A 12,994-nucleotide genomic window follows, 5' to 3' on the forward strand; every position below is an offset into this window, starting at 1 on the left:
CCTTAACCCCTCTCAGCTCAGCTCAAACCCAGAGCCCAAAGCATGCGAGCAAATGCTCTAACCCTGAGCCACATTTCCAGTCCAAGCATACTTTTAAACATACACACAAATTAAAGTATGCTCAATTACTGTAACAGCTCTGAAGAAAATGATGCTCCAGTTTACACAAATAAGTGGCTTTGTCCAAAGTAGAAACTGTCAGATCTTGAGCTCCCAAACTGGCACTTGTTTCATTTTACTAGGTCACACCAGGTTCCAGAATTTCCCATTGCGTAAGTTTTGCCCACATTTGCATCCCCATCTTTTGGAAATTTCTTCCAAATTTCACTGGGAAAAGAATGAGAGGAATTTAAAAATAACTTCTTTCATAGGTATCAATGAAAAAAAAACACCACTTTTATTGACTATTACAGTATTTATAAATATATAATATAAATGAGCTAGAAGAGTGGACTGAAGAGTTTAAATGATTAATGATCTCTCCTTAACTTTTATCACTAAAGATCAACAGTTATTAAATGTGATTTTTTTCCACTACCTAATGAAGAATGTTACAATTCAGAACAGCAACTTCATTAATCCATTCAGACCCTGAAAAGGAATATTTTCTTGAATAAAGTTGAGTAAAGCACTGGGAACAAGATTGGTATTTACTGCAGCTTAAATGGCAAGGGAGGAGAGAGGCAGCATCATCTTACTTTTGGCCACTGGTTGCTTTAAGGAAATACAAAGGGAAGTGAGCTTCTGATGAAAGACAGCAAGGTGAGACATTCCCACCGTCTTGGAGTCCGAGAGGAACTTGGAGGCCCTACACTTCAATGTCTTCCTCTTTTCTTCTTTGATATGCTACCCAGGCTCAAGATATTCCCCTGGGCCAGCTTCTTCTGCAGCTGGACAAGAGGCCCACCTACTCTGTTTTATTCCCCCTTAACTGAGGTCACAGACTTGAAAGTCCAGTTGCTCTGAGTATTTCTTCTTGGGGGAGTTTATTTGTCCATGAAAAGCCTTTGACTTTTTAAGAAAATCAAGACCATTTCTATTTTTCGTATATTAAACCTCACAGCACAAGAACTGTGCACTGAAATCCACATGTCTAAAATGCAAGCACCAGTCTTCTACGTGTACATTCATGTGCAGAGTCTTCTCCATATAGTTCTTTCCTTAAACAGTCTTTCAGCTACAAAAGACACGAATGAGTAAATCTTGGAAAAGGGATAACATCTTTGATATTGTCAACTCCTAGGATGCACTGTAAGTAGCGTTCGAATCCCATCCCAAAGCCTCCATGTGGCACAGATCCAAACTGACGAAGGTCCAGGTACCTGTTTTTAAAACCAGAGAATCATTACTTAGAAACACTATATGAGGTCAAATGTTATGTCAGGAACTTTGTATCTTACAAGTATTTTACAGTCATTTGTTGTTTATGTCACTGTGGTAGGGCACACCCATCTTCTCTTTCCACAGCTCCATGAAAATAGAGAAGTCAGAGAGCTCTAGCTATCCAAGGATACCCAAGCAAGCAGCAGTGGAGTCTGCTGTGGGCTTTGGTCACGTGACCTTTTCTCTTTTCAAGTTACTTATGTATCATTCATGTACAGAAAACTTGCCTCAAAACACTTTTTATACTAGGTTTTTTTTTTCTTTTCACTTCCTAACTCAATGATATATTTTCACTATCTTTCTTATTTATTATTTTTTTTAAAATTTTATGGGAATTGGTGTTCCATTTGCATATATGTCTGTGAGAGGGTGTCAGATGCCCTGGAACTAGAGTTATAGACCACTGTGAGCTGCCATGTGGGTGCTGGGAATTAAACCCAGGTTCTCTGGAATAACAGCCAGTGCTCCTAACCACTAAGCCATCTCTCCAGCCCTTATTTTCTTATATTATACTAGTGTTTGTTTTTTTTTTTCCTCCACCTCCTTGACAAGGTTTCTCTGTGCAGTCTTGCTCTGTAGACCAGGCTGGCCTTGAACTCACAGAGCTATGCCTGCCTCTGCCTCCCAAGTACTAGAAAACATACCTCTCTTCTATTTTTGATATGTTAATGGCAGCATTTTCTTCCTCACTCAAATCATATTATTCACTTATTATTCAATACACAGAGAGGAGTGAAGAATTTGTTGTTGATGTTGTTTGTGTATATATCTATGTACATGTGCTTGTGTGGGTACATATGGAGGCCACTTACCATGCTTCTTCTACTCCTTAAAACTTCATGGTTAAAAAAGGTATAGCTATGATTGAAACTCAGATTCCAACAAACTAGCATAGAATAAAGTTATTTTAAGAGGAAAGGAAAAGGATGGCCCTGCCAATATTCTTATTACACCATTTGACTGGGAATTTCTTTTAACTTATTTTTTTTATTACATCTATTTGTGTGTGTGTGTGTGTGTGTGTGTGTGTGTGTGTGTGTGTGTGCATACATGCATGCATGCACGCCATGACACTTGTGCAGAGGTCAGAGGACAACTTTTAGAAGTTATATCTCTCCTTCTATCATAGTGATCACACTCAAGTTGTCAGACTTGGTGGCAAGTACTTTTACCCACTGAGCTACCTCATTGTTCCAGCCTGAAAATTCTAGAGTCATAGATATAAATTAGACCAAATTCACAATTTCTCAAATGATTTGTGCAATCAGCTCCACAGTAAGCCTTCAAAGCACCACAGCTAGTGTCTGGTTGGCTCTTCAAGCATAAAGACTGCCTAGCAACTGTTTGCTCTGTTCTAGTGTTAACACATTGACACTTTACAGTAAAGATTCTAACAAAAGATAAATAGCAACTGGATGAGCTGTGTCCAAGTGAGATCAACATGGTGATTAGTAAGAAATGATTAGTAAAAATTTAATGAATAAATGGAGTAAACATAGTCTTGGTAAGTGTAGTTTTGATGGTGGAATTCACTTTCAGTTTACAAGGCATGGAAACAAGGTACAGTTTTGACTCACTGACAATCTGAGATGAAGGCACCTCAAATCAGTTGTCATGAATACCTGCAGGACCAAAGTTGGCTTCAGAGTGAATTCAGTAATGGGTTTCATACATATAAATTTCTTATGTACCAATGTCAAAACACTGGTATGAATGTTGTAAGCTGAATTAGCAGGGGGATTCAGCTTACTAGGTTTTGCTTGACTTTGCTTTGATATAGGAAAAAAAAATCTACTTTTTTTTTAACAACAACAAAAAAGAGGGTATATTTGTGTGTGTGTGTGTGAGTGTGAGTGTGTGTGTGTGTGTGTGTGTGTGTGTGTGTGTATAGGTGGGTGGGTGGGGGGAGATAGGGTGTTACTATGTAATCCCAGTTGGCCTGTAACTCACTCTGTAGACCAGGCTGGCCTCAAACTCACAGAAATCCTCCTGCCTCTGCCTCCCAAGTGCTGGGATCACAGTTTACTACCATGTTATGCTTCAAATCTGTATTCTAGGGCAAGCAAGTGTAGTAAAGATGCCAGAAAGTATCTGGAACTGGCTACTGATTTGATTTGCATGTGGCAGCAGAAATAGGAAGTGAGTTCACTCTCAGACACCTGGATTCTCAAGGTGCAGAGGAACTTTCATAGAGATCCTGGTTGCAAAACTTTCTAAGCTTCTTTCACCTTTAACATGCTATGCCTACTCCTGAAGAGGATTCAAGTCATAAATATTTCTATTTGATGATCCTATGTGCATTAAAGGTTTAGTTAGAAAACTGGTCTAGGAGCTGGAGAGATGACTCGGCTGGTACAGTTGCATGTAGTTAAGCCTGTTGTCCTGAGTTCTACCCTGGGACCCATATGGTAGAGAGAGAGAGAGAGAGAGAACCAACTCCAAGGGCTGTCCTCTGACTTCCACATGCTTGCTGTGGCATGTGAGTCCCCTTTTTTCCTCCCAAAAAGAGAAGTTAAAATATTAAAAAAAGAAAATATAGACATGTTTTAATAAATATCATACTTACTTAAGCAATATATAAAATTTACTGTTATTTAAGCAAATGAATATTATGAATACTAGCTGATAGAATCAGAGGGGAATATAGTATAATTGGCTCAATAGATTTACCTACTAAATAGCAATACTTAGAAGAAGAAAAAAGGTGTAGAAACTATCATTTACTGAACTGCTTCTACTCAATGCAAATACAATGTACTTTTTCGTTTCATACAATAACTGTGAAATAGATATTATCATTTCATTTTATAATCATGAAAACCAAGAAACTAAGAGAGATCAAGATACTTAAGGATATTACTGGGAACTACCAGGCAGTCAAAACCATCAGCTGAACTTTGAAACTCTGAAGCTATCTCCTTTGTTACCAAAGTAACAAAAGTAGAGTATAATTTGTCATGTTCTTCTAAGAACAAAATGGTTAATTATATTGCTGATATTATGAAATCAAGATCCTAAAGCAGCACTATTGTAGACATGTAAGTAATCTGTCTACATTGGCAAGTACTTGACCAGTCTGTGGAAAGAAAACCAGAACAATTTTGTGGAAGTGAATGTGAGTTCGGACAGGTGGTTGTTCTTAGGCAGCTGAGGGCTCCAGAGCTCTTGGATACCTAAGACATCACTTATCAAAGCTCCCACTGTCAAACAGGGAGACCGAAGCATGATGGGCTAAGAGCAATGCCTTATTTCAATAAGTAAACAAGAGCACAAAGACAGGTTTTGGTGTATGGAGGAGTTCTCAGCCCCATCCTAACTATGATCTTGGTTAAGTCAGTTCATATGTCTGGCCTCTTGTTTAGGGGGAGACAAAGGGATACCAGCAGCATCTACCTCTCTAAAGGTTGGGATGATTGCCGGGCGGTGGTGGCACACGCCTTTAATCCCAGCACTCGGGAGGCAGAGCCAGGTGGATCTCTGTGAGTTCGAGGCCAGCCTGGGCTACCAAGTGAGTTCCAGGAGAGGCACAAAGCTACACAGAGAAACCCTGTCTCGAAAAACCAAAAAAAAAAAAAAAAAAAAAAAAAAAAGGTTGGGATGATTACAGGAAACAACAAACGCAAGGATGTGAACATTATTTTCTAATATAGAAGAAGTAGTAACTAAATGGTAAACATCAGTTTTACTGTTTTTCACAGACTGGAAGTAAACAATTTTCTGAGCCTCAAGTTCAGTTCTTAGCATTTGCTCACAGGGTCATGGAATACAAGTAACAATCCTTTCCACATAACACCCAGAATGCACCCAGGACAGGGGCCATGTCCTTACCACTGGTAGGCTTTCGTAAGTCCAGATCTATAAAAAGGAAATAAGGAAAAAATCGAGACATCAATAAAACATTTATTAATCAACCACCAAACATTTACTCTAGGTTGTGAACACAGGGGCCTTTGTAAGGAAGCACACACATTGAAGCCTGTGTCCTCCCATCATGCAGTGGAACTGAGGAGGTGACGTTTTCTTAAGAGAGGAGACTGTCATCACCATTAACAGTAAGCAATGGGGTAAATAAAGTAAGCGGTGTCTAGAATGAAAAGAGGACTTGGAGGGATTGCTCTGACGTGAGCTTACTATCTGTGAAGGAAGGCAGAGACACTGCTTAGTCAAGGTGCCTGGGAGGCACACACAGGCAATGCACTCTTGGACACAACCTTCACTGCACAACATCTAAAATTACAGTGCAATTCTTTCATACTACCGCTGCAATTTGGTTCTCATAGAGAGAAACGTGAGTAACATTTCAAGTGCTCAGTGGTTATTACCATTAACCTCAGCCCTTTAAAAAGGTATTTAGAGCGGTATCTGGAATGACAAGGACCATCGAAGTTCTAATTTTCTAAAGGACAGAAAACATGCGCTACAGCCACAGACAGATCCACGAGTCAGTCAAAGGAACACGCACCTACTTCACTGGCAAAGACAAATTTGGATCGTGTCCGGTATTAGCTAAGGTCTCCTAGGGGAAGGAAACAACTCAAGAAAATGGATCGCCTGGTCTTTCAACAGATGCAGTTTCTTGCCATGTGTGATTTTTATTGTGCTTGAAAATTTTTTAGAGAAATGTCAAATTCTTTCATCTAAAGATTCTAACCTTCACCCCAATTTGACAACTTTCCCAGGACTGTCTAACAGTGAGTGGCGGCAGGGAGGAGGTAGTCCAGTCAGTAAGGGACTCGTCCACACCTTTTACTTCCTATCTTTTGGAGTCTAAGCCAGTGGAGCCGCTAAGAAGAGTGGGGTTGCAACGCCAAGGCACTCAAGAGATTTACAGGCTGGGATTTGAGAAAAGTATCAACTTTCAAAGCCTGTCTCCATTAGGAAAAGGTGGCCTTAAAAATAGCGAATTTAATAGAACATTTTAAAAATGTTTTTTCCAAGTATGACAAAACCTAGTATTATTGAAGAGAAGGATTAATACAGAGGAGAAAAAAAAATTAATGTTTGATATAGCAAAAACGGAAACCATAGAACACAGAGGCTTATAACCATGGTCAGTTTAGGAAGTCATTGTAGTTCTCTGGGGGATCATGCATACAGGCGTGATAGATAGTTCAATTAGAAATAGGATTCCTTACTTTCTATCTCCAAAATATTTTTTAAGTAATCTATGGATTCATTTTACAGATCTCAAAAAGTAAATTAAAACAAAGTTATTCAAATAGCTAAATGAGGGCTTGTGAATATCTATTATTCTCTATGAATTTAAGGAAAGGCAATCTTACAAATGCTAGCTTAGCATCTTTCTATCTTCTTTTCTTAGTTTAGTCTGTCTTTATGATCCAGTGGGATCATGACATTCATAAAACAGAGCACATAAAAAAGTACACAAGTAAGAGAAAAATGAAGAAGCTTTGAAGGGCTTGGAAATTTCTCTTGCTTTTTTTAATTTTAAGACAGGGTCTTAAATTTTATGTAAGTGTGTCTTACTTGGAACACATATGGAGACCGGGATGTTCTAGAAACTTAAGAACGATGCTCCTGCTCTTCAGTCTCTGAGTGCCGGGCCTGTAGGCATGTGCCATCATGTTTTTTTGTTTGTCTGTTTTTTTTTGCTGTTTTTGAGAGGGTCTCCAGGCCAGCCTACAACTCATGAAACTCCATCTCTTGCCTTAGCCTCTCTCTGAGAGTATAAGCATGCACTCCTATACCTTCCAATAGATCCAGTCTTCAAGAAAGATGCTTATAGATGTTAGAAACACTCCTCAGGATCCCACAGAGCCCGAGAGTGCCAGGCCTGTCAGGTGTGAGGAGCCCAAGTGCTGTGTTTTTGTTACTGTGCCGTGAGTGCCTTTGAGGATCCCCGCCCCTTGAGTTACTTCAGGGTGTTTCTTTTAGGTCTGACCAATACCTGGCCAGTCGCTGCTCTAGGATGTGGTACCGTTCCTCCCTGAGGCTTCCTCCAAAGAGCTCCCCGACTCCAGGAACCAGAAGATCAACAGCAGCAACCTAAAGAAGAAACCAATCAACCAACCATGAATAGCACCGTACTTCCCTGCGATTCCAACAACACTCGGATTTTCAAGCAAATGGAACATTTTCTTGAAACAATTTTAAAAGTGGCTGTTTGACTGCTTATTAGAATCTTATTTGGGGATATGTCTTCAACCAGCTACAGTAGTAGTTCTCAACCTGTGGGTTGTGACCCCTGTACCATATCAGATACTTACATTGACTCATAACAGTACTAAAATTACAGTTATGAAATAGCAACAAAATAATTTTATGATTGGGGAGTCACCACAACATGAGGAACTATATTAGGAACTGTATTAGGAAGGTTGAGAACCACTGAGCTAGAGCATATCACCAGAATCTCCAAGTTTTGAAAATTCCCTTTGGAAAATATCTGTATCTTTTAACTATGTGGCTAAAAGCATACGTACGCGTTCCTGTTTATGAGCTTCATCGTGACTACTCTGAACAACAAATAAACAGACAGGAACCCTCAGTGCTTTTCCATGTTAGTCTTTTTCTTAGAAATGTATCAAATCACAGGCAAAACTCAGCCCATGACCTTGACTTTTTGAACATTCTCTGTTTAACACTTGTTTCTACTTTAAAGAAAAAAAAAAAAAGGTTCAAAGAGAACAGAATACAGGACCAGCATACATAGCACTGGTGCAGATCTGGTGGTTCTGGGAATAATCAGGTAACAGAAACTGGAACTAAACATCTCATTCAAGACTTGCCAGTTGCAGAGAAAGAAGTCGTAATCTAAAGATGACCAAGTTTGAGCCCTTTGAGCACGAATCTCCACTGTGTGTCTATGCAGCCCTGAAAATTCAAGAGTGGAAGGACTTCGATTCTACCTTGTTACTCTCCTGCTAAGGGAATGCCAGAGGCTACACATACATTCTTTTGCACATTCCTCTAACTCTCCGAGCTTAAACAAAAATCGTTTCCCTCTGTACATCTTCCAGGTCCGGAATGCGCCCAGGCCCATTTTCCTCTACTGGGTATGAGTTTTGATTCTGCTTAAGTTCACAGCTGCAGCAGCAAGCTGTCTAGAAATAGTTCACGTTGGTATTCAAGCCGAGCGAACCCTGGTTTCTATTTATGATGTTCCCTTCTGACTCTGACTCTTTGATTCCAATCAATGTACTCAAAATAAAACTTAGATTTTTCAATTAAAAAATAGGCTAAATGGGAAGAAAGCCTTTGATATATGACTTTTCTATGCTAAGATGTCCTTTCTTCTGCTACCTTTGTTACCCCTGACCTTCTGCCCCTGGAAAGAAGGCAGAGTGGGGAAATAGCCTCTGATGCCACAGTCGAGGGACGCAGCTGGGCCAATGGGCAGCAATGACTGAAATTACTTGTAAGTACTGAGTCAGTCTCATTATGTGTGCTTGATAAACAGGCAAAGTTTTATAGCTTACGAAGACACTAATGGTTCCAAAGAATGGAATTCTCACCTTGTCTCAAAATATGTTTCCATTCCCTCAGGCCAAGGTAATTACTGCCCTCCTCTTTTCTGCAGGGAATTCTAAATTCCAAGCTAGCCAGCAGAAATCAGCTGGGAGCTACATAAACATACAAGTTATCTGAGTTCTTCCTTAGAGAAAGGAAAACATTCCTGTAAATGCCAACTTTAGAATTAAAAGTCCGACTTGTGGGAATCACCTGTGACTCATCCTTAGTCCTCTACTTTCCAGTCCAGTTCACAGACCATAGACCACCAATAGTTCTTTAGAATAGTACGTGTGTGTGCGTATGTGCGAGTGTGTGCGTGCGCTGCGTGTGTGTAGGTCAGAGAATAACTAGCAGGAATCTGTTCTTCCTTCCACTCAGGCTGTCCGGCTTGGTGGAAGTAGCTTTGACGACTGAGCATCTTGGTGGTAACTAATGTTTGTGCAGAATTTAGTTTGCAGAGATAACTAAACAATTTTATAAATGTTGGTTTCTGACTTTTGCAAACTATTTGCAGAGATGAAAGAACAGCATTCCCTTCTGAAGTGAACTTATTAAAATATAACATATGTATAAAAGTATACAAATAAACAGCTGTCCACTGTATATACAATGTATAGCTCAACTAACTTTCATAAAATGAGCACACTATATGTCACCAACCCAGATCAAGAAACAGAACAAGATTAACACCCCAAAAGTCCTTCTTGTGCCCTCTTTGGTTGTCACCCCTACAAAGAATTACATTTTTTGTGACTATGATCGACAGGCTGAAGTTGCTATTTTTGAACTCCCTATAAACAGCACCACACAGCACAGAGTTCTGGGGGTGGCTCCTTTCACTGATAGCTGTCTCTGTGGGACTCAACATGCTGACACTGCCTTCTTCATTCTATCTGCTGGTCTGCTGCCCAAGTTATCATGATGGAGTTCATTAGTCTCTGCTGTAGGATGGTCTGTATGTCAAAAAAAAAAACACTGATTGGCCAGTGGCCAGGCAGGTAGGTGGACAAGGAGAGAGGAGAATTCTGGGAAGCGGAAGGCTGAGGCAGGGAACACCGCCAGTCGCCACCATGACAGCAGCATGTAAAGATGCCGGTAAGCCACCAGCCACGTGGCAAGGTATAGATTTATGGAAATGGATTAATTTAAGCTATAAGAACAGTTAGCAAGAAGCCTGCCACGGCCATACAGTTTGTAAGCAATATAAGTCTCTGTGTTTACTTGGTTGGGTCTGAGCAGCTGTGGGACTGGTGGTTGACAAAGATTTGTCCTTACTGTGAGCAAGGCAGGAAAACTCTAGCTACAAGTCTCAGCCAAAAAGATTCATTAACTACCTCTGGACTGAATTTTTATTCTCATTGTTATACCCATCATAGAATGTCCAGTTGTGATTTGTGTCTCCCAAGGGCCTGGATGAAGGGTTAATCTACAGATGCTTCTGGAAGGAGATGGACACCCAGTAGAGGGTCAGTGGTCACAGAAACATAAGGCACTTCTCTGGTGACTGCTGTGATAGTTCTAAGAATGCCGAGAGGAATGTGGGACAGTAGCAGGCCAGGTCCCGAGTTCTCAGGGGAACAAGGACTAGGGACCGGGCTAACGGGCACTTGGGCTATATTCTGGCAAAGAATATGACTGCATTCTGCCTGTGTCCTAAGAACCTGAGTAGCTTAATTCAAAGTAACAGACTAATTTCTTTGGCGAAGGACGTTTCAAGACAGCACAGCATTCACACAGTGGTATGGCTACTGCTCACTGGTCTTACTCAGATCTACAGTGAGGAAAAGCACAACGTGGACTGTGAACATGTGAAAAAATGTGGTTTGGTGAGGAACGAGCAAATCTAAAGCTGCGGACAGAGCCTCCGCCAGTCTCTGTCACTGTTAGAGAAGAACTGTTAGTAACCTGTCTCTCTGCTGCCTTGATCGGGAGCAGCGTGTCCAGTCGCCTCTCCTCTGCCACTACACCTGCCTCCCCACGACGCGATGTGCCCTCTCACACTACAACCCAAATGAACCCTTTCTTCTTTAAGTTGCTTTTCGTCAGGCATTCTGTCACAGCAGTGAGAAAGTAAGTCATATATTTTCTAAGCCTGTAAAATGGGTTGTTATGTAAATGCGATGATACAAGCAATTTCTTTACTCTGAACTACTTCTTTCTGTTGTTTTCCATAACAGCGCAGCTTTCTTTACAATCCTTTTTTACCTGAAGGCTTAGGAGGCATCTGTATTCTCTTTTATATCTATTGCTTCAACTAAACTAATTTTTTCTAAGGAAATGGAGAGAAATGAAACAGCAATAAAAGTTTAGAAATCTACCACATGTATGTTAAAATCATCTCTCTCTCTCTATTCCCCATCCCTACAATTTGAAGTACACATTTCATTATAAAGAACCTGAGAACAACCTGAGATAGGCTGTAGTGCATACTTTTATTTGATACAAATTGCCAGAACAATCATTATTCCTCACTAAGTAAAATTAGCAATCCCTTCACTATTTCTGTTGGTTCAAGGATCAAGGTCCTTTTGATGTAGGTCAGTTCACTAGGCCAGGGAAATTCACTAGATATTCTTTTGGTTGCCTGTCCAAGTCACTTCATTGTTTATACTTTATTGGATGTCCACTGATGCTTAACTTTTTCTGATGTAATACTTATACTAATATAAGTAATATGACACATTTTTGAGAATCCTAACACTACCTGGTGGTCCTGATCTATCTCATTCAAAGTGGTTACTTTTTCCTAGTCAAATTTATAAGTTATAAATGAATATTCTGAGAAGCCAATCATATAGCTGAGTATTTTCTACTTGCATTTTGTAGACCTGGACCCAAGAGCACATGGTATTTCCATGTTTCCTTAGATTCATTATAATAGCTCTCAAATGACAAAAGTATGCTTTGTAAGTTGTATGTTATCCTTACATTTGCCAGGAAAGAAAAACAGGCGACTTGAAATTGGAGACTCCTGGAGATGCACCACAGAGGTCACCTAACCTGACTCTCTGGCCTGCAAAGCCTCAAATAAGGTCATACGGATATGTTGTAAGAATGTTAGATTTCAAACCTACAGCTCTCAATCTAATGTACTTTTCACTATGGCAGGCTATATATCTTCATTTTCTTGGAGTGAGTGGCAGAAAAGAAAAGAAAATCATTACTATTAGAAACATCATTTTTTAATTTATTGCTTCAGGCCAAAAGTTTTAAATACAGATTAAATATTTTTCTACCCTTATCTTTCATTTGCTTAGAGAAAATACCAGTGAAAACACTCCTATTTTACTGGGGTTTTAGGAGGTGGGTTTGGGGTAAGGTGGGGATAGTGGGATAAATTTTCACTCTGTGGACTAGGTTGGTTTGTAACTCATTATGTGGTCCAGGCTAGCTTCAACTCAGGGCAATCCTCCTGCCTTAGCCTTCCAACTACATGAGCGAACCACCTCTCATGTCTTTACATCTGTTTTACTTTTTAAAGTTTCACCGAATCTGTTCTAGTTTGCTTTCTGTTGTTGTGATAAATACCATGTTGAAAAACAACCTGGAGAGGAAAGGGTTTATTTTTTGTTTCCAGGTCATAGTCCATAATTGAGGGAAGCTTGGACAGGAACTCAAGCAGGAGCAGAGGCAGGGACCATGGCAGAAACTGCTTACTGGCTTGCTCTTTAGCCTCTGTTCAGCTGGCTTTCTTTTTCTTTGTTCTTCTTCTTTTCTTTTCCTTTTGAGACAGGGCTTCACTATGTAGCCTCGTCTAGCTTAGAAGTTGCTATGCAGACCAGGCTGGCCTTGAACTCACAGAGATTTGCTTCCCTCTGCCTCCTGTTTTAGCTTTCTTTTTAAAATTCTTACGAGTATGAGTGTTTTGCCTACATGTGTGTCTGTGTACCATGTGTGTACCTGGTACCTGTGGAGGCCAGAAAAGCGCACCAGATCCTCTAGGACTGGAGTTAGAGGTAACAGTTGTAAGTTGCCATAGGGGTGATGGGAATTGGACCCGGGTCCTCTAAAAGAACAGCTGGTGCTCTTAACTGCTGAGCCATCCCTCCAGCCCAGCTAGCTGTCTTAAATAGCCTAGGATCTCTTGCTCAGAGATGGTACTGTATAGTGGACTGGGCTTGCCTGTTTCAATCAGCAG

At 40.3% G+C, this 12,994-nt stretch overlaps 1 protein-coding gene across 1 annotated transcript in view; it reads right to left on the bottom strand.

Moving 5' to 3' along the window:
• Nucleotides 1–372: 372 nt before the first annotated feature.
• Nucleotides 373–12,994, bottom strand: part of LOC114698661 (probable asparagine--tRNA ligase, mitochondrial) — a 77,349-nt gene continuing 64,727 nt past the window's right edge. Inside the window, 3 exon segments of the mRNA XM_037206370.1 lie at nt 373–1,322; nt 5,212–5,238; nt 7,292–7,389. Coding sequence (XP_037062265.1) covers nt 1,178–1,322; nt 5,212–5,238; nt 7,292–7,389 — 270 coding nt within the window. The 3' untranslated portion in view covers nt 373–1,177.

This window comes from Peromyscus leucopus, chromosome 1, assembly GCF_004664715.2.
Source record: "Peromyscus leucopus breed LL Stock chromosome 1, UCI_PerLeu_2.1, whole genome shotgun sequence".
NCBI lineage: Eukaryota > Metazoa > Chordata > Mammalia > Rodentia > Cricetidae > Peromyscus > Peromyscus leucopus.